This window comes from Salvia splendens, chromosome 8 (assembly GCF_004379255.2).
Source record: "Salvia splendens isolate huo1 chromosome 8, SspV2, whole genome shotgun sequence".
Classification (NCBI taxonomy): Eukaryota; Viridiplantae; Streptophyta; class Magnoliopsida; order Lamiales; family Lamiaceae; genus Salvia; species Salvia splendens.
In genome coordinates this window covers 28248157-28271046 of record NC_056039.1, presented here as the reverse complement: position 1 = coordinate 28271046, position 22890 = coordinate 28248157, and the positions used below count along the sequence as shown (strand labels likewise).

Here is a 22890-nt window from a genome sequence, read left to right as displayed (position 1 = left end):
GATCCTGCATGGGTCCACTATCTCCTTGTTCGGTCGAATACTGAGACCGAACTGCTGAACTTTGCCGATCAGCTTTTGCCGATCTGAGAGTTGAGCTCGATTGGTCGGCTTTTACCGAGCTATAGGCTGTGACCGAACTCTTTGGTTGTGCCGAACTGACTTTGCCGATCAGCTTTTGCCGATCTGAGAGTTGAGCTCGATTGGTCGGCTTTTACCGAGCTATAGGCTGTGACCGAACTCTTTGGTTGTGCCGAACTGATACTCTTTCTTGGGTTTTGGGCTGATGGGCCGTCACTGCTATTGGGCTCGCAATTATTGTTTAGTTGTTTAGTTCGTATCCCATCAGATACTTATGTAACACTTTCATGTCATGACTAACATAATATTTTGCTATTCATTTTAATATTTTGATAAGTAACACTTTATGTCATTGCTCAAAAGCTTAAAAGGGGGTTAAAAACGTCTTTCACCATTGTTTTTCTTATAAATACATACTTGAACCAAATATACTTTGTTAACAAATTTCTGTAAGCCACAAACTATATCCAACAATAAACAAGTGGAAAAAACTATCCACAAAACTAGAAAAGCCCATTTTCTTGCAAATAAAAAGTAACCAAACACACCTTTAGAAAGAAATTCATTAACCTACTAGCTTGTAAACTGAATCATCTGATGAGCTAATGTAATATTTGAGTCTAATTGTATCCTTATTAAAAAAATTAAGAACTGTTTTTTTTCTCCCTGTGTGTTTTTCAGTCGGCTATTTCGTTATCTTGGTCAAAGTTAAAACAAGTCGAATTGGACATAATAAAATGAGATAACTTAAGCTAAGGGTGTGATCCGTTGCTAATTTTTCTTAAGTTGCTTAACTTGCTAACTTATCAACGTAGTGAGTTAAAAATACAATGGATGATAATGAAATGTTAACATAAACTTAAGCTGATATTTTAATACATTGTTTTGACATTAATATTTATATATCAACACAGTTTATTAAAATGTCAATACAAATATGTGACATTTTAATGTGATTGTGTTGACATTTTTAATACACTACGTTGATGAGTTAGTAAGTTAACAATTTAAGAAAAGTTAACATTATAACGAACCCACTGAAGCTATGTGGAGTGTTATATTGCTAACTCAATACTTAATTGCTAACTATAATTAAATAATAGCCCTTAGATATTTAAATCAATGGCCTAGATCATGAGTCACGAAATGTCAATACGATCAACAAAAAACGTCAATAAGGGTATTAAGGGCATCATTAACCCCGTCCCCATTTCCGGCCCCAAGTCCCCTCCACGTCATCATTCCTCTACAGTTGCGGCCCAGGCCCCAACTGCTGTAACCCTGCAGGTTGCGGCCCGGGCCGCAACTAATAAATGACACTATTCACAACTCCAACCTATTTAACTCGTAAAATAAAAAACGCTGGAAATTTATAACAAGGAAAATTTAATTTCATCGAATACTGCAAAATTACAACATAGAAATTTTAAAACTGAAAATAAAATACATAAAAGCATAATGTCAATTCTGGAAAACATTGGTGCGAGTCCAAATTTCTTCAATTAGATCGGCTTGGAGGCGAGTGTGTTGTTCCTCTTGGCGCATCGCAGCTGAACGGGCCATGACATTGCGGATGTCGTGAGGAAGGCCATGACATTTCTTCTTGGATTGCCGGTAGCGCCTCTGCTAACGACCGGGACATTTGATCTTCGAATATTCTTTGACGTGGAGGCATTTTTTCGAATTTTAGGAAGAGATTTGAAGTTGAATATGAAGTTGAATGTGTATGAAAATGGAGTAGTATTTATAGAAAAAATTTTCGAATTAAAAAAAAAAAATTGGTTGCGGCCCGGCCCGAGGAGCGTGTAACGCTGGGCCGGGACTCTACAGTTGCGGCCCGTCACCGTGCAACGCCGTCCCAGGCCGGGATGCGGGACGCGCGATAGGCCGGGAACGCGGCCCCGGGACGGGCCTGGGCCGTGACTCTCCTCCGTGCAACGCTCGGGACGGGCCGGGACTCGCGAGATGCGGCCCGGCCCCTTGCGTTACAGATGCTCTAAGGTCAATTTACAATAAATTAATTGTAACTAACTTTTGAAAAATATCACATAACTTTAAAATGCATATAACTTTCTCGATTTAAATTATTTTTTCGCACAACATATATCAAATTAAAGATAATTTTATAAGGATTCTAACGAGATCTCACTTGCATATGTTCCGATGTCAAAATTTGAAAAAAAAATTCAATTTTTCCGTAGTACAACAAATATCAACATAGTATATAAAATATGTCAATATAATACATGTAGAATGTCATTCTTAAAGCAATATATTGACATCAGCAATCTGTTGACATTCTCAAAGCATTGTGTTGATATTTTCAAAACACTGTATTGAAATTTTCATCCAAAACCCTAACTTGGTATAGTTTTTTTTTTCTTTTTCGATTTAATTAATAAAAATAAAAATTATACGTGGCAAATTTTATACCACTAAAATTTTAAAACCCTATGATCTTAAATTAGTTATAGTTAGCAACTAGAAAGTGAGTTAGCAATGGATCACTCTCCCAAAGCTATATATCCGATTCATATTTTATTTCATTCTCTTAGTAATAGCAACAATTAACTAATTAAGTCCCTATTAAAGAGCCGTGCATGAACGCACTAGGCCCTTGACCATTAAACTACACAACTGAAACTGGGCCTATTAATCTTATTTTGAGATATAAAGTTGGGCATTAGGAGCATCCACAGTGGCTTTCGCCCAGCAATAGCCCAGCCATAGCCTAACCACAAACTCCTCCTGCCACATCATTAACACTAAAAATCTTTCTGGCACATCATCAGGACAAGCAAATAGCCCATCAATAGCCTAGCAATAGCCTAGCCACATCACTCAAAATTATATAAGCTGAATAATTGAAATCACACAAAATACGGAATTAAATTGACGACACATATACGGGAAAATCCAATAATTTTATTTAAATTAAAAAAGTACATTTAAAAAATTACATAATAAAAAAAATTACATAAAAAAAAATCGCTCGCCGGTCCGGAACCCACAATGGCTGTGAGCGGACCGGCGAGCGCATCGCCCAACGCTCGCGGATCGCCGTGCGCTCGCCGATTTTTTCGCCGAAATGGCGCTCGCCGGTTAGAATGGTTCGGCGAGTGAACCGGCGAGCACCGGAGATCGGCTAGTCGGTTCGCTCGCCGCCATTGTGGATGCTCTCAAGAATACTTTTAGTCTGTGGATTCCAACGGTACTTGAAAATTCAGGGTGTTTGATTTTTTTATTCGACGCATTTGCTCAAATGGATCCATGAATGAATTAAATTTGGGAGAAGAATAATATTTTGAGATGATGAATGTAGAATGTTTGAATGAGAATAGATTAATTTTATGGTGGATTAATTTGTGGGAATGATTTGATATTTATAGAAGTGATTGGGGGGCTTAAAAAAATAATAAATAATAAAAATTTACAAAAAATGGCTATAAACCGCTAGTATAATTTTGGGATTTTTTTATTTTTCGAATTTTTTCTGAATTTAAAAAAAAATACATTTTCAACTGAAATAAACGACGCCCACTCGCGGGCCGGCGAGTGGGCGTCACGGATGAACCACAGCTCGACACGTCGCCAACGCGCGTGGTGAGCTGTCTCGCGGACGGCCACTCCGCGACGAGACACGCGATGGGATGGGGACGGGCTGGGGACGAGACGGTTCCCGTAATGCCGTCTTGCTGTTGTCTCGTCTCTCTGAGACGAGATAGGGACCGCAACGAGACGCGTTGCGGATGCCCTTAATTACGTTATTTAAAATATCTTTTACCTTCGTGATTACATAAAATATTCCTTCTAATTTCTGATTGGGGGAATATCCCGGCCGGCCGCGGGCGGTGGCAATTATTTAGGAGTTTTTATATTATTAGTACTATTTGTTTAGGAGTTAATAATAGTTTTAATTAGATTGTGTAAATTTCTAAATTCAAACCGGATTTCAATTGGAACTTATGAAATCTCAATTAGATTTATTATTTACAATTATAATTTAATTAATATCGGATGCGATATGACTTATGCATCCAAGTGAAATGTAAATACCTAAAAGTGCGAGTAAAGGTCAACTGTATCCAAGTAAGAATGAAATATGCGAGTAAATGTTATTGTATCTAAGCAAAATGAATGAAATAAAAATAAAAATGACTATTATAATTTTTTCAATTTCATCATACCAAGAATGGCCATATAACTTTTATAAGACCAAAAAAAAAAGACTAATCATCTTAAATACATAATATTACAATATAGCATCAATCATGAATACAGTAGCCCAAAGAAATAGAAAAAGAAATGCAGATTCATTCCCAACAAACAAATTTTAATTCCTTCCACAATTTTATTAGTGTGATAAAACATAATGATATATTAGAGGACTTAACCTTTCTCGTGTTATTCATTAGTTTTGTAAAATTAAGTATTTAAGTAGCATCTTTTCTGTAATTCTTTATCTATCTTCTTTAAATTATTAACAAGTTCATTATATCTTTTATCTCCAACTTTTAAAAAAATGTAACCTCCAAGTTCTTGACACTTGAGGCTGATGTAATAACCAAACAATATAGTCTAAAAAAAGTTATCAATCTGCAAAAGATCTCATGACATTATCCTTACTATGTATTATTCCATATATCCACGAATTCTAAAATTATTTGCGTAAAATAGATTGAAATAACTGAACTTATGCTACATAAAAATCCAGAAATTGGGTTCGCCCTCATGGTTTTGTGGTCACAACAATAAAGTGCAATAAAACAAGAAGGTTATGGGAAAGGAGTTGTGGGCAGTAGGAACTTCATCCACTCATGCGACGGAATTTCAAAGGGATAAATTATATTTCCCCTAAAACGAACAAAATTAATTCGTGGTAGTATTTGTTCTAACTGTAGGAAATTAATTTCTTTTTTGTATTCAAGAAAACATAATTAAATATAAATAATATAGGATCTTTGAATAATATGTATTTTACGTAATTAACCACAAACATAATAGGATTGAAAACTTACCTTGAACTCTCTTCGATTGAGTGGTGCAACTCTACTAAGGATTCGTTTCTCTCTTTTAATGCATGTATGGTTTGATGAAATCACCACATTTGTATTTATATATGGGCAGAGAAACCCAAGTTTATGCATTTTCCATTAAATTAACTATTTAATATAACTAGTATCAATCTTGTGGACTGCACAAGCCACTTAATTTTCTTCTTATACCTATTTTATATTGTGAATTATTTTATGAAATGATAAAAACATATATGTTACGAAATCTAAATTTATAAATATATATATATATATATATATAGGGATGTATTCATTTCCTTTTTGCATATTTTAATTATAAAATTATTTTAAATCAAACAGTTTTCGAAAAAAAAAAGTTTATACAAAATACTCCCTCCGTCCGCGAATAGGAGTCCCGTTTTTCCATTTTAGTCTGTCCGCAAATAGGAGTCCCGGTTCACTTTTAATAGGGTTCTACATTCCACTAACTCATTTCACTCATATTTCATTTAAAAACTAATACTATATATACAAGTGAGACCCATATTCCACAAACTTTTTTTCACCCACTTTTTTTAACATTTTTTAAAATTCGTGCCGCCAAGAAATGAGACTCCTAATGGCGGACGGAGGGAGTATTGGTTAGTGAAGTTGGCAAAAAAAAATTACACATACAATTTTGTATTAATATTATGATAATTTAAATTAATATATTTATGAGTAATTATTTTATGAATAGTTAATATTTACTGTATTAATAAATTAATACTCCATCTCTCTCAAGGTAGTAGAGTATGGCCACTCGTCCTGTCTTAATATTATTAAAAGATTATACCTTTGTATAGAATTAAGGCAAAAGCTAAGTTGCTAGAGGACACTGGACACTAATACGTCAATCAAATTTATGATGTAATTATATATACTTTCCTAGGTTAGTAAGTAGTATCAATTTCCCGGCCAAGGTAAGTAAGTTGAGCAAGACGTTAAAATATTCTCGGGGAAAATTACAGTTCGGCACCTTAATTATTTATCTTTTGATTATTTTCGAACTATATATTTATATCAATGATAATCATATATCCCAACTTGCAACCTTGTCAATTCCGAAATTGGGGCTATAATTTAGACTTAGACCATCCACAATAGGCGCCCAGCGACCGCCCAGCCGAGCGCCGGCGCTGGGCGGTTCGCTGGGCGGTCTATTGCAGCCGCCCAGCGGCTGAGTGGAGAGAGAAACCGCGCAGCGCTGGGCGGTTATGTGGCGCTGGGCGGTCCGTTCGGCGCTATTGCAGCGCCCGGATCGCCCAGCGCACCGCCTAGCGCGAAAAAATAAATTTTTTTTTCGAAACACTATATATACGCGCTTTGTTCGTCATTTTCATTCACACCACTTGTTTTAACGAGTACTCTCTCTATCTTAATTTCTGTTCAAGATCAACAACGCAAAATGAGTAATGCTGGTGGTAGTAGTGGTGGTAGCGGAGGGGATGCTGAGGAGTACGAACGTCGAATGGCCGAGGCGTTGGACGCCTATACGACCAACGCGATAAACCAATGGATGGAAAGGGCCTTGCAGCCGGCGATACCTCGACCTCCCCCAGTGGTCCACCGCCGCAGTGTGATTGATCGGGATCACGTAGCTGCACATCAGCGCCTATACGAAGACTACTTCGCACAGGAGCCTCGGTTCAACGCCAACCTTTTCAGGCGTCGTTTTAGGATGACCAGGAACCTGTTTATGCGTATTGTCAACGCTTTGGAGTCTCGATATCTGTATTTCCGCTTCAGACACGATGCGTCTGGCAGACCCGGCCACACACCTATTCAAAAGTGCACTGCGGCAATCCGGCAGTTGACCTACGGAGGCGCGGCAGACATGTGGGACGAGTATCTCCACATCGGTGAGACGACTGCCTTGCAATGTCTGAAGAATTTCTGTCTGGGAGTGATAGAAGTATTCGGTGATCAGTATCTGCGAAAGCCTACCCCCGAAGACTGCCAAGATCTGTTGCGGATGCACGGGAGTCAGCATGGGTTCCCGGGTATGTTAGGCATCATAGATTGTATGCATTGGGACTGGAAGAACTGTCCCGCAGCCTGGAAGGGGTTCTACACGTCCGGCTACAAGGGAAAGAATCCCACGATGATCCTGGAGGCCGTAGCTGATTACCGGCTTTGGATTTGGCACGCGTATTTTGGGATAGCTGGTTCGAACAACGACCTCAACGTCCTCAACTCGTCGCCACTTTTCAACGAGCAGTGTCAGGGCGTCGGTCCGGCCATCAGTTTTGTCGCCAACGGCAACCAACATGATATGGGCTACTACTTGGCGGATGGGATATACCCTAGGTGGCCCGTCTTTGTGAAGACGATCTGATGCCCAGGAGATGCGAAGAAGGCCTACTTTGCGGCACGGCAGGAGTCGGCGCGCAAGGACGTGGAGCGCGCATTTGGTGTGCTCCAGTCTCGATGGGCGGCAATTAAGGGTCCAACGCGTTTGTGGGATGTCCAATGCATTGCTGATATCATGTACGCATGTATTATCATGCACAACATGATTGTCGAAGATGAAGGTGGCGAACTGACCAATTGGGTCAACGACGATAATGAAGCCGGTCCAAGCCACGGCGTGGCCGCCCTCAACGTACGGAGTGGGGTACCTCACGATGAAGCCGGCCTCTTACAAGCACACGCCGACATGCGCCAAACGGCGGCTCATATTCGACTCCAAAAGGATTTAATTGAAGAGTTATGGGCACGGAGGATTGACCGCCATTAGTTTTTTTTAATTATGTAATTTTTTTTAATTAATGTACTTTTTATATTTTATTAATATTAGCGAATTTTCTCGTTTTTGTGTCGTAAATTTAATTCCGTATATTGTGTGATTTTTAATTATTTCATTTTGTATATATTTGTTAATAATGATGTGGATAGTATGTGGCTGGGCTATTGCTGGGCTATTGCTGGACTATTCCTATTGTGGATGACCTTATTGAACCACTAAAAATTCCGGACATGTGACGCATATTGAAGATTGTGATGTATTTGTGAGTTTCTGATAGTATTTTTTTCGATTTAATCATGCATAGTTCGGAAAATTTTTCGTTACAATATCAATAGTTTGAGTATTAAATGTAATTTTCTCAATTTTCATCAACAAATGAAAATAGTACTCCCTCCGTCTCATTCAAGATGATCACTTTTCCTTTTTTATTTGTCCCAATCAAGATGGTCACTTTCCAATTTTAGAAATAACCTATACTCTCCTCTCTGGTTATTAAAATATTCAACTACCTTTTTCCTCTATACTTTATTCTACCTAATAACACTTCCTAAAATCTCGTGGCATTCAAGAATGTGACCATCTTGAGTGAAACAGAGGGAGTAATTATTTTGCGGTTACAATGAATGAGCAGAAATTCAAATAGTACCATCAGATAAATGTAATATAACTAAACTAAGTATTTAATTATTTTAATGTAATAAAACCAAATGTTAGAATGAGTCATCTTTTTCAAAAGAAACCTTTTTGAAGTGAGCAAGATATAGGAATCAAGACATGAATAAATGGCATAGTGATTTTTGGGTATTGAACAAAAGAAAGTGTTTTAAGGAACCTATGTCCAGTTGGTAGTGTAGGTGTGACTTGATACTAAAGAAAATGACAGCGCCAGTTTCTTCGTATCATCTTGTTCATGTCGTAACCTTTATAAAAATTATTTATTCACTCAGCAGAGGAAACCAGCCAAACAGAAAGGTTATAAACAATAGACTGGAATGTAGATTTGTCTCAAAACTGCACCTCTTTTGTTGTTTCTGGAAATTCTTGCTTCTTGTTTCCGTAGATGGAGTCTGCTGCAGCGAGCAACGCTATGTCTATGTCGTATGATCCCAAGAAGCCTGTCGATACAATCGGTACATACTTTTCATTGTTCTTGGTTTTCTAAGTATGTGTTCACCTGCATATGCATATTGATGGTGTCAAGTTTTGCGCAGAGGAGGTGAACGACTCTCCGGTTGAGGAAGTGCGGCTAACAGTAGCGATAACGGATGATCCTACGCTGCCATGTCTGACGTTTCGGACATGGGTGTTGGGGATGATATCATGTGCAGCTCTGGCATTCTTGAACCAGTTCTTCGTCTATCGCCAGAACGCGCTCTCTGTAACGTCTGTATCCGTTCAGATTTTAGTCCTCCCGGTCGGGAAGCTCATGGCTGCAACTCTGCCAACCAAGGCATTCAAGATTCCCGGGACAAAATGGTCCTTCACAATGAATCCAGGGCCCTTCAACTTAAAGGAGCATTGCCTCATCACCATATTCGCCAACACAGGCGCTACGAGTGTCTATGCAGTCAACCTCATCACTATCGTGAAGGCGTTTTATCATCGCAAAATCGACCCCGTGGCAGCTATGCTACTCACACACAGCACACAGGTAGGTACCTATACCAAGTCATACCTTACCTTATGTTGTTTGTTGTTTCACTCTTTGAACTATGCTTGTTGATGCTGATGCAGCTTCTAGGGTATGGCTGGGCTGGAATTTTCCGGAAATTTCTGGTGGATTCCCCCTACATGTGGTGGCCTTCCAACCTCATTCAAGTGTCTCTCTTCAGAGCATTGCATGAGGTTGAAGTCAGGCGAAAAGGAGGCCTCACGCGCCTCCAATTCTTCACCGCGGTCTCTGTTTCGAGCTTCTGTTATTACATAATCCCCAACTATTTGTTCCCATCCATCACCGCGCTCTCCTTTGTTTGCTGGATATGGAAAGATTCCGTAACAGCACATCAGTTAGGAGGAGGGATTAAAGGCTTGGGACTCGGCTCGATCGCCCTTGATTGGTCGACCATTGCAGCTTTTGTAGGCAGCCCTCTGGCAACCCCTGGCTTTGCTATAATCAACTTGATGGTTGGCTTCGTACTGATTGTGTATATCGTGATGCCAATAGCCTATTGGAACAACCTCTACAACGCAAAGCGATTCCCCATCATATCCGCACATGTCTTTGATGCAACCGGAGCACCATACAACATATCAGCAATCCTGGATGAGAAAACTTTTGAGTTCAACAGTCAGGGATATGCTAGTTACAGCAAGGTTAACCTCAGCATCTTCTTCGTATTGATCTACGGTCTCAGCTTCGCTGTCATGGCATCTACTATATCGCATGTAGCGCTCTTCCATGGAAGGTAAGAATAAATTCAAACTGTTGAAGCTATAACGGTCTTCAAGCTAACTATGGCCTCGTTGCAGAACAATCTGGCGGCAGACCAAGGCCTCATTTCACGACAAGTTCGGAGACATACACACTAGGTTGATGAGGAAGAACTATGAACCTGTCCCTCAATGGTGGTTCCATGGCCTCCTGATGGTGGTTCTTGCGGTGTCCATGCTTGCCTGCGAAGGCTTCGGAAGGCAACTACAACTCCCTTACTGGGGCGTAGCGTTGGCTATCGCGTTGGCCTTGGTTTTCACCCTTCCTGTGGGTGTCATTGCAGCCACAACAAACCAGGTTCCTACACAATTAATATTGTTGCATTTCATGTATAGATAAATACTCCCAACACCAACACCAACCTCATTGCAAATTGTTTTGAACAGACAGCAGGGCTGAATGTGATCTCCGAGATGATCATCGGCTACATGTACCCGGGAAAGCCTCTAGCCAACATTGTCTTCAAGACCTACAGCACCATAAGCATGTCGCAGGCCATTACGTTCCTCTCGGATTTCAAGCTCGGCCACTACATGAAAATCCCTCCAAAATCGATGTTTGTGGTTCAGCTCGTGGGGACGGTGATCACTTCCTTAGTGAGCTTCGGCACGGCCTGGTGGCTCCTCACCTCCATAGAATACATCTGCGACGAAACAAAGCTACCTTTAGGCAGTCCGTGGACCTGCCCGTTGGACGATGTCTTCTACAACGCTTCCATAATCTGGGGCGTGGTGGGGCCCCTCCGCATGTTCGGGAAGCTAGGGCTGTACCCGGAGATGAACTACTTCTTCCTGTTGGGGCTGGTGGCGCCCGTCCCCGTGTGGTACTTTGCACGCAAGTACCCCGAGAAGAGATGGATCAGCTGCATCAACATGCCCCTCATTCTGTCAGGGACAATGGGGATGCCGGTAGCCAAAGCTGTGAACAGCGTGTCGTGGTTTGCAGTGGGGATCATCTTCAACTTGGTGGTGTACCGGAGATTCAAGGGGTGGTGGGCTCGGCACAACTACATCCTCTCGGCTGGCCTTGACGTCGGGGTGGCCTTCATGGGGACGCTCTGCTACTTCACCTTGCAGTATTATGACATCGCCGGGCCTAGCTGGTGGGGCTTGCCCATCGACGATCACTGCCCCTTGGCCAACTGCCCCACCGCGCCCGGTATCAAAGTTGATCAATGCCCTGTCCACTGACACACACAACACTCACTCAACTTTGCAATTTCATATCAAAATCCTGCTTTCAATCAACTTGAGATGCTTAATACTATTGAACATAAAGAAGCTGTTTAGCTTCTTCCCATCTTCCTGCAAGAAATATGATCATTAGTCTCAAAGAAACATTGCAATTCCATGATGATTGTCACTAGTAGCTAAAAGAGCTATCAACTGATTTTATCAATCTTGAGTAAAGGTTCAGTTTTATTGGCCCTAAATCAATAATCTGAAGTTTTGTAATGAAAATGACGCCAAATCTTTGTAATCAAAACATTGGGCAAGTTCAGTCTTGAAAGACCAAAATATAGCAGTATACATATCAACACAATAATTTTCCAAGCATTTAATGAATAAACCAAAAATTTAGTAGAAACACAACAAACCATTCATTTATAGGCCAAATTATCAAAAACATTATTGAAAAAATAATTAAAAGTAAAACAAGGTATGAACGTTGGATAATTAATTAGAAAAATATTTGAGTAAATTACCCTTAAACCGTAAGATTCATGAGTTTAGAGTTACATGTTGAAAAGTAATTAAATAAAAATCAAATGAAAACATTTTACAAACAAGATAAACACTTGTGGAGAAATGCTCGTCCATTTTTGAATGTATATTAAAAGTTGTGTTCAGTCGGGATCGTGAAATCTGTTGCAACTTTGGAACTGAGAAGAAGAGGGGTATCGCTAACACTTCTCGAGTGACCGCGAAATCGATTTGGCAAGCACTGTCATACTCTCTACATCACATGTGCTCGTTATAGTCATTTAGCGACCATTTTTAGGTGCTTAATTAGTGAACACTTTAGGTGCTGGTTTTGTAATAATGTTCTTTGGTCGAATTAGAGATGTTATGATATTAGTAGTCGATGATTGAGAAAGATAATTAATCATTTTATTTTATTGGTAAGCTCAATCATCAAATTACACAATAAAATCAATAAAAATTTAAAATCACATAAATATATAGTGTCACAACATGTTTGGTTAGGTAATCTAGCTAGCTGGGTTTAAGTCAATATTAATCTATTTTTAGGTCATTATAGTAGGATGAAGATTTTGCATGTTTTTAAGGACTAGATTTGACTTGTTTTAAATGTCAATCATGCAAATTATGTTCTTAAATTAAATATGTTATACATTTGATATTTTTGACGTGTTTGTTGATAAATGATAGAAAAGATAGAAAAAGGTGAAAAAAGGCCAAAGTGCAGCAGCCTCTGTTCGAGCCCATTCTTCCAGCGATTTTGAAGTCCAGTCAGTGCTTACTACATGCCATTCTCTTCGTCTTCGAAAGAGCTTCGCGTGGATATCTTGCATGTCTCAATCGGAGTTCTGTGGAGAAAGTTATGACAATTCTACGAACGTTGCGCAGTGCAGTCAAAGCTGACGGGAATTTATGCGGAAATTCACGGAAGAAAAGAAATTATAATATTGTGAAGCCAAATCTCTCCTATTTCTTGTAGGGCACGAAAATCATTAAAAATAAACTTTTCTCCGCCTATAAATACCCAAACCTAATTCATAATCTCTATCTCAGAGCCTCCAATCCTACTCCCTCTCTACACTTTCTTCCATTCCATATTCCATACATAATTCATCCATCTTCTATTGGAGCGGAGCTCTGCAGATCCAGACAAGAGAAGACTGAAGATTGAAGATTCAACCTTGGGTTTTATCAATTTCTTTCATGTCTAGTACTTTTATTATTGATTTTACTACTTGTCTATGAGTAGTTAAACATCATTTTTAGATTTTTTGGTGAAGACTATTATGAACATGTTTTGATTTACTGAATTGAACTTTTTCCTAGCTCTTGTGATTATTTTGCTTGTTCTCGTGCTTTTATTGTTCTTTTGTCTGGCAACCTTTAGAACTATGTCCATTTAACTAGATTAATCGAGAGATAGCTAGTTTTACGTGATAAAAGGAACGAGTACAACACATAGGTTTATCTGCACTCGAGAGAGGGGACCCTTTGTGAGGACTTGAGTCTTAAGAACTTAAGGAGTTAGAATCTAATCTATTGGAATGAGACTTTGATAGTTAGAGTTTAATCTACTGGATAGGTGCACTTGAGAGAGAGCTTATCTGAAAATCGCGACTTTCCTAATAATCCTGGAGACACATAAAGGTAAAGGTTCTGTGAGATTAATCATCACTGGGTCGTAGTAGTTGGATCCTAAAACTCTACTTTCTTTAGCCTGCTTTGTATTATTTTGTTTTTATTTTTGTTTATATTTATGTCTAGTTTATAAAACCAAAACCCAAAACTCCGTGTCTCTAGATAGTATATGACGCTTAGTATATGATAGCCAGCTGCAATCTTATTCCCTGTGTTCGATATCCCGGTACTGACCTTTAGCTATACTAGTTCTACCCTATAAACTTACAGGTATTTTTAGTGCTAATAAATAGTGCATCATGACCTAAAATGATCTTAATATGACCTCAAATTCGAATTTTATAATATGACCCAAAACTACTTAATAATGACTCTCCGTGTTTTTTGTGCATTATTGGCCATCAGATTGAAAAATCTTATGATCAGGATTTGGTCTGGATTTTGTATTAAGATATATTTTTGTATTGATCTTTTTCCCTAGCTAGTATTGTGTTAAAGAGTAGCCTTCCTTAACGTCAGAATTCCACACAATCAAGAAACTGAAACCGTGGTCGTCGAGCGCCCAAGAGGTTTGGGTCGGCGAAGACGTCCGACAGAGGGGGTGCTGGGCGCGAGAGAGGTTCTCGTCGGCAGCGATAGAGAATTAGAGTTTTGTGATTCAAGCCAAGTTGGGCGAACATTAATTGGTTGAATGAATAAAAAGATAACAATCTATCATATTTATAATACTAGAACTACTACCCTAACTTATCAAACAAGATAACAATATATGGAAAGATACGGTCAATCAAAAGATACTAAATAATTGAGATTTCCTAGGGTATGGGAATCGTATCAACTCCCCCATGGTTGAAATCTATCTTGTCCTCAAGGTGGAAACCACAAACCAACGACGAGAGTTGAAAGCAAAAGCTTTAGCTAGGCGTCTCCTCCTGGATCAAACACATATCGAACAGTTGAATGTCTCCCTTTATCATCACCTCCAAGAATGCTCAAATATGGTGTGTCATTGCACGGAGGGATGAATCGTGCATCGACGTCGAGTGATGTCGAACGATGAACAATACTTGGAACATCGCCATCAAAGAAATCCACATAGAAATAGGCAGTTACCCTTACACCCGTGCAAGCACTTCCTCTCTTAAATCGACAATTCGCAACATCCTTCGATGACATTTGAGCAACATTGAAAGATGCGATTATCTTCTCCACTTCACCAATAGAACCATCCTCCTCTTTATCTTCTAGCAATGTCTCATCCTCTTCACCAATCTCCTCATCATATACCCCGACGAGCCCTTGCAGCGTCATATTGTCAGTCTTGACGATCTCTTCCATGGCCTCATCGTTTGGAACATCAAGATTAGCGCTCCCATTGTTAGCGGCATTGTTGGGAACATCCTCAACTAGATTTTCGTCATCAATATTCTCCTCAAATACGCAATTCAACCGGGCGAGGAGGGTAGCTTGCTCCAATCTATAAATACACAATTTCTCGTTGTAATCACTTACGACAGCTAGTTGGGCCGGGCAAGGCGAACGAACCTTGAGACTGGGAGCAACAACGGGCAACGTCGTTGTGCGGTGACCCAACGATCGATCGCACTGCGGTGGCTGATACATAGGTTGCGCGTGCAGCACTACCGGTGAATCCCAACAGGTAGGCGAGCGCGGAGGCTGGTCCGGAGTTTGACTGGTCACACGTGCGGGCTGACTGTACAGGTCCCGCGGTGGCTGTTCGGTGTAGTAGCGGGGCTGGTGGGAGGGGGGCTGGACTCGCAGTGCTCTCACCTCCTCCTGAGGGTGAGGTCGGTCCCAGCACGTCTCCGAGCGTCGGGGCCGGTCAAAGGTCAGGTAGCCGCGGTCCTGCTGTTGGGCCGGTGGGTCCCAGCACGTCGGGCTGTCCCGCTGCGTTGCGGGTGTCGGATGGCGATCAAACCCTAATTGGGTCTGATGATCTCCGCAATCAGATAGGTGGCCACCCCTCTCGACGTAGCCGCCGCGGTGTCGGGGCCAAGCGTCTTGCACGCGATCGCGGTACTCGATGGGCTGGTATCTCGGCTGTGGGCGACGATCAGGTGGATCCAAGTGGTGTGAGACGTAGGGTGATTCTGGATCAGGGATGCGCGGCGCCTCCAGATTGTCAACCCGCCTATCCGTCGAATCCAGCCTGATCTCCAATTTGTCGAACCGGGCCATGATCTTCTCCAGTCCGGCGGAAGAAATCTCGCTCGTCCCCGGAAATTTGCACGGCGGATTGCTGATTTGAACCCTCCGTCCAACTCCGGTGTAATTGCGTGACATGATGACGTTGAATGGTGGCAGTGAAGCATGACAGTGATCGGTGGTACTTTATTTTTGGTGAAGAAGGTAGCTTCTTTTTTTTGATAGAATATGGAGGGTGAGATGCGGTGGTGATGGTGGTGATGCGGAGGGTGTGCAGAATGATTTTGTCGGGCAGCGGCGTGGCTAGTTACTGTGCGCGGGTGGATTCCCGTCGGGCAGCGGCGTAGATGTGGCTCGATTGATGTGGCTAGTTGTTGTGCGCGGTGGTTTCAAGTCGGGCACCGACGTAGCTATGGTTCGATCGGTGTTGTGGAGGGTGAGCTCACGATTAAAGCACCAGTTGTTAAAGAGTAGCCTTCCTTAACGTCAGAATTCCACACAATCAAGAAACCGAAACCGTGGTCGTCGAGCGCTCAAGAGCTTTGGGTCGGCGAAGACGTTCGGCAGAGGGGGTGCTGGGCGCGAGAGAGGTTCTCGTTGGCAGCGATAGAGAATTAGAGTTTTGTGATTCAAGCCAAGTTGGGCAAACATTAATTGGTTGAATGAATAAAAAGATAACAATCTATCCTATTTATAATACTAGATTTACTACCCTAACTTATCAAACAAGATAACAATATATGGAAAGATACGGTGAATCAAAAGATTGTTTGCTAAATATTTATAATGTTATACTAAAATGGCAATTTACCACCAATGAGGATCCTTAGATTTATGAGCAGATTCAACCTTAGTCTGCCGCGTGGCTTGTTTATGTGTCGCTGATTGTTTGCTTAGGTTGTCAAGTTGTCATTTTAACAAATTGTCACTAAAACGCACCCCAATGACGTATATTCACAATTTTTCGCATATATAGTATTTATGTTTCGCCATTTGAAAACAGTCCATATTTAAATATTTTCTGTTAACATAAACCATGCATGTATATCTATAAGTTATAACCGTAGTAATAATTTTATAAATCATATTTGATTGATTAAGAAAATATTGTGATTTATTATTTTATTTTTCTTACGTAAGGAAGGGAACAAGAAATCTCAAAACAATATTAACTGTATAGTAGTAGTATATTTTTTGACATATTAAAATTTTACTATAATACATATAAATCTTGTTTAGTTGATTAAGATATATTTTAAGGGGCAATGCATATTCATAAAATATACTGTGAGGAAGGAGATGATGAAAATCAGAGTTGGTAAATCACTGGGATAATATCTACTGCATATACATATGTAATTAAATTACGTAGTGCTACCAAAACATGCATATATATGAGAGCAAGGGTGGTTGAAAATTATCAAGCAACTCAAAATATTTGTAATTACTACTTTTTAAAAGAAGTAAAGAAGAAGAAGAATGGCAGCCTCCTCTAAAGTGTATTTATTGGTCACCCTTATGCTTATTATTGCCACCGGTATGTCTCACACTCTCAACTTTCTTCTGCATCTCTCTCTCTATAATTAAATTAGTTACAACTTACAAACAATTTACAAAGCATGATGATTTCATTGATAAATTTATCCTTAAGTAATGAGAAGAAATATTGGCGAATCTAATTAATGTTACATTGTATTCAGTTGGAATGTCCGAGAAAACGTGTGGAGGGAAGATATGCCCGTCGTGCTATGAAGGCGTTTCGTTTTGTGTGAACGACTCGTGCTATTGCGATGCTAAAGTTGCACGACCGGAGGCCACGTGCAACTCTAACAGTGATTGCCCTCCGTGCGACACCGGAGATGCATTGTGTGTGGAGGGCTCGTGTAGCTGCAATTAGCCGTATATTATGTAAAAGAAGGAATAATTTGGTTATGTCTCATTATCACTATATCTGTTGGTAAAGAGAATATATGAAATTATATATACATGAAATAAAATTGAACAATTCTGTTAATTTGTTTAAATTGCAAATCTTAGTTTTGGAATTGGAAAACTAACCACTAACATGAATTAAGATGCAAGAGTTGCTTAGTTTTTGGAATTGGAAAATTAACATGAATTCAGGCTGAGAAGAATCATTGTTTGGCCATTGGCATGACAAGATAATGTTAAAATTGCACGATATAATCTAAACAAATATACTGATGATACTTTATCCTATAAAAAAATTAAATTTATTTTATTGAAATAAAACATAGCACCAATGATAAGAAATAATTACTCGAGCTTGCATCAAGTAAACTTGGAGTACAAATATTAAATAATTGAAATGAATACGAAAAATTAATGAAAAGAAGTGTAGGCTAAGTAGGCGACGGCGAAGTAGCGCCACAATCCGAGATCGATAGATGAGCCGCTGCTTCCGGGCCGCCCCGGCCGCGCTATGTTACTTCCGCCGCCTGATGCACCGCCTTTACCGGCACGTCCACCCTTCCCCCCGCCTCCGCCTCTGGCACCGCTAGGAGGAGCAACGGCGGAGGTGAGGATGAGACTAATGATGGTGAGGACGAAAAGAAACTTGATGACACGATGCATTTTCTTGATTTGATTCCAATTGATTTGTCAAATCTGATTTTTTATAGCACCTTTAATTTTATAGCTGCAAAGGAATAATTATACTTTACGATTATAAAAATGGAGGAAGCTGGGAAAGGAAAATTACGTGGACGTAACCAAGTTTATCTGAAAGTTGAATTTCAAGGAAACTTTCACCGTCAAATTCAATATTAATTGGCTTTTATAAATTGATAATCTCTTTCTTCTCGGACTAAAATCAATTGTTCAAAGCAAATTCATTTAGGTAGATAGTAAAAGTTAAGATGATTTATTAGACTGAAAATTTAGGATGATCAATTGTCTTGAATGTCCCACAAACCTAATATATTAGCTGTCTTCAAAGTCATACGTTCCTAATTATTAACTACAGAAAGTTCAAAATTGGTTATTTATATTTGTTTGGAAAAAAAAAATTTGTTCCTATACCTTAAGTATGATAGCTTCTGATCATAAACAATTTGTTTCTACTTATATTTAACGATTCTATTAAAACATATGCTAAACAGAACTGTCTGTCTTCTACTTTTAATTTTTAATTTAAATGCAATTAAGTTGTCAATCTAATGAAAAAATGCACTAGATTGACAATTTATTGCATTAATTTAATCATTACAATTAGACTAAAATTAGGGGTGTGCATTCGGGTTTCGATTCGGTTTTTTGCCAAAATCGAACCAAAACCGAAAAATCGAATATAGTTCAAAATCCAAACCGAACCGAACCCGAAAAACCGAAAACCGAAAACCGAAATCGAAAAACTGAAAACCGAACTTAAAAAATAGAAAAACCCGAACAAAACCGAAAAACTTGAAAAAAAAACGAAAAATCTGAAAAAAATAAATATAATCTAAATATATATTTATATATGTGTATTTTATTTTATTTTATATATACTAATAGAATATTTATATATAATATAAAATTAATAATACATATAATATATATTATATAGTAGAATATATTAAAAGAATATATATATATTATATAATATATTATATTAAATTAATAGAATATATATATAATTCGGTTTTTCGGTTTTTTCTTCGCCCGAACCGAACCGAACCGAAAAATCAAATTTTTTTTATTTTTAAAACCGAACCGAAAAACTGAAAAAACCGAGCCGAATTTCAAAATTTCGGTTTGGTTCGGTTTGGATATTCGGTTTCCGATTTTTTTACTCACCCCTAACTAAAATATAACGTGTAGGACAAAACAAATCGTAAATTACCAAAAAAATTTTATTTTGGTGTTAATGTGTATAAGAAATCCCTCCTTGCCGACGACCCACGTGTGCACTTCTTCATCCAATTGTCTAAATTTGTTAACCATTGGAATTAGATGAAGAGTGCATATATAGCTTACTTAATTTACAACGTGTTCACGTCAAATACTCCAACCAATAGAGCAATGAAACAATTCAAACACGAAATTTTATGTTATCCAACTTAAAAAAAATCAACCATGCAAATCCAAATAGACAGGTGTCCAATAAATATAATCCTCGAAAAAATTTAGAATTTATTATTGGCTAAATGTAGAATATCCGACAGCGTGGTTGTCATATACTCTGGATGAATCTGGTTTGATGGATCTTGGAGATCGGATTCCTTTGTCACACCTGCACGTGCCATCAACAAAAAAATCTCATGTCATAGGGAGTAGTATACGAAGAAAAATAACAAAAGCAATTTGATTGGTAGAGAAACCATTATTGAAAAAGGAAGTTGAGAGTTTTTACCTGAAAATACAAGAAGTGTTCTGCAGCCAGAATTTTGTCCAAACAAAATATCAGTGTCTAATCTGTCCCCAACCATACACATCTTAGAAGTAGGGATGTTGAATCTGCCAACCCAAGAAACATATATTAGTCCATAAATTAATGCCACCTTGCATACATATATATCATATCTCAAACTATAAGAATTGATCAAATTAACTTACTTTTCTAGTAAAAAGTCCATCAGAAAGGTAGAGGGTTTCCCAACTACAATTGGATCTTTCTGTGTTGTACCACATATTGCACCAACCATGCATCCTGCGCCTGAACTCAAGAAACAAAAATATGAAGTTTTTCAACTTTGGATTATAAGAACAATGTTATCATACAAGGGGCAAAAGTAAACTTACCGGGCCATTCTTGTAGATCAGTGAGATTTCCTACAGCATCGCGGTTTGTGGCAATAAATAGGCATCCAGGATTCTCACGTATACAAAGAGTGCCATACCTTGCAGATAACATGATTAATGCGCATAGATGTTGATAGCTCAACAGAATTAAATAGATTAGGAGTCATTTGAAATCTGTTATGTAGATTGATACTGATATCAGTTATAAGTAAATTAGACTGAGACAAAGTCCTTACTGCAGCTTGTAGAAGTTTATGTACTGGTCTAGTCCAACCACCACAGCTCCGACCTGGAGTAGATTTAGCATTGTACATAAAACAATGGATGAATAGAAAAAGGTGCTAGGTTGTAATAGAGACTTGGAGCAGGAAAGCAAAAATACATTCTTATCATGCTCAAAGAAGCTGTTTCGTTTCATATGGGCACTTTTCTTCCCATCTTCCTGCAAGAAATATGCTGATTAATCATCGTTCAAAGTAAAAGACTACCTAATTTGGTAAATGAAAGTATTAGCCTGAGTGATACATTTACATTGCAAATCTATGAACCTGATACAGGATGATTGTCAGTCGTAGCTAAATGAGCTATCAACTGATGGAATATATCTAGAAAAAAGGTTCAGTTTTGGCCCTCAATCAAAAATTTGAAGTTTTGTGATGAAAAATGAGAAGGGTATAAAGATCACTTGTGACCTGTTACAACATTCAATAAAGAACATAAAATCTTTTCCAATTAAATCATTTGGGCTTTGTTCTTTACCTAAGAAACCCAATATTGAGGAGAATTGGTATTATGTTTACACAATTATTTTCCAAGGAGTTGACGAAGAAACCCAATAGTGAGATGAATCGGTACTATGATTCCAGCATATTATTACCACTAAGATAAACTGGATCGTGTCGTAAAAGAACTGCAGAATTTACAGGAAGCTTACAGGACCACCAAGAGGGGTAAAACCAGCAAGCTCCAGTTCCTCCAGGATGCCTTCTTCACCAATCACATACACCTACAAAACCAATACATGGAAATGAGAGGTGTGCATCATCATAGCATCGCCATCACTTAACGACAGTGCCTGTAAGCAGCTGAAAGCTTAAATCAAACTGTTACTAAAAAAATTTATCTTGTACTTTATCACTTGAGGCTTTGCAGCCATTGCCTCCTCATTCAGGGTGTGTAACTTACTAGAAAGGGATACATTTTCTTCTAATAGAGAAACCTACAAACAATTGGATGGATTTACACAGGTAACATGAATTATCTCAGTAAATTTAAACCATTTATTAGAACATAAAGCCACTCTACCTTTACTTTTATAAAACACTAGTCAGCTAGTCACTCAAACACTTCATATTTACAAAAGCAAGTAAGCTCAAGATTTATATACTACGCAATAGTACTGTCAATGGACATTAAGCAAGTATGACTAACCAAACAAGCTCAATGAAGTACCTTGCCAACAAGAAAAACCTCACGATTATAACTGCATTGAGAAAATAAGACGTTACACAAAGACGAACCTTCTTTTCTTTAGGAAACTTGTTCACTTTCAAGTACATTGCTGCAGCAAATGAAGAACTGAATATCTCGTCCTGTAATCTTCAAGCTATTAACAACACATACACTCCGAATCTACTTGAAAATAATTAATCAATAGAAACAAACCTCAGACACAGAAATTCCCACAGAATGAAACTTCTTAGCATATTGCCTTCTAGACTTAGTCGAATTATTCGTCACAAAAACAAGTTTTTTCCCCTGCTCAAAATTGACATACGATTTCAACCACGATTCAAATCAGCTGTCTATTTCTGAAATTAAGATGATCAACCTGATGAAAGAGTTAAGATATTATGAATTCACCATGGATCGAAGAAAATCCAGAGTATCCGAAACACCGTCAATCAGAGAATCTCCTTTCCATATCACACCTAATTATTTTCATTCCAAGAAAAAAATCTCGAGATTATAAAAATTGATAATGGTGAATGTTTACGGTGAGAGAGTGTGGAAACGAACCATCGCAGTCGAAGAGAAAAGCGTCAACGGAATCGAGGAGATTTTGAGTGTTGAGAGGTGTAAGGAGCTGAGACTTTTCCTTGAGGGTCGATTGCGAGATTTGTGTGGCCATCGAGAAAGAGAGAGGGGGAATCGCCGGTGGTTATGGCGAAGCAAAGCTTTCGGTTAAGCACAGCCAGTGTAGTTGCAGGCTTGCAGTGATTGGTCGACTCCGCCAACAACACTACGAAATGAGAATAAATTATAGAAAAAATAACAAAAATAAAATACTCCGTATAAAATAAATAAATAGTAATTTAAAAAAATAAA

General features: G+C 38.8%; 2 protein-coding genes across 2 annotated transcripts; one reads left to right on the top strand and one right to left on the bottom strand.

Annotated features, from left to right (window-relative positions):
• The first annotated feature begins 8867 nt into the window (after positions 1-8867).
• On the top strand, positions 8868-11716 carry LOC121743812 (oligopeptide transporter 1-like). Its single transcript, XM_042137178.1, has 5 exons — positions 8868-9011; positions 9093-9532; positions 9616-10286; positions 10351-10609; positions 10699-11716. Exons 1-5 carry the CDS (start codon positions 8942-8944, stop codon positions 11500-11502), a joined length of 2244 nt encoding a protein of 747 aa, XP_041993112.1. The 5' UTR covers positions 8868-8941; the 3' UTR covers positions 11503-11716.
• An 8096-nt stretch (positions 11717-19812) lies between these two features.
• Positions 19813-22792, bottom strand: LOC121745064 (phosphoglycolate phosphatase 2-like). Its single transcript, XM_042138828.1, has 11 exons — positions 22582-22792; positions 22426-22493; positions 22228-22320; positions 22083-22154; positions 21497-21568; positions 20945-21004; positions 20799-20851; positions 20563-20660; positions 20377-20476; positions 20174-20277; positions 19813-20053 (listed from the first exon to the last, which is right to left on the bottom strand). Exons 1-11 carry the CDS (start codon positions 22691-22693, stop codon positions 19947-19949), a joined length of 939 nt encoding a protein of 312 aa, XP_041994762.1. The 5' UTR covers positions 22694-22792; the 3' UTR covers positions 19813-19946.
• Between the last annotated feature and the right edge of the window lie 98 nt (positions 22793-22890).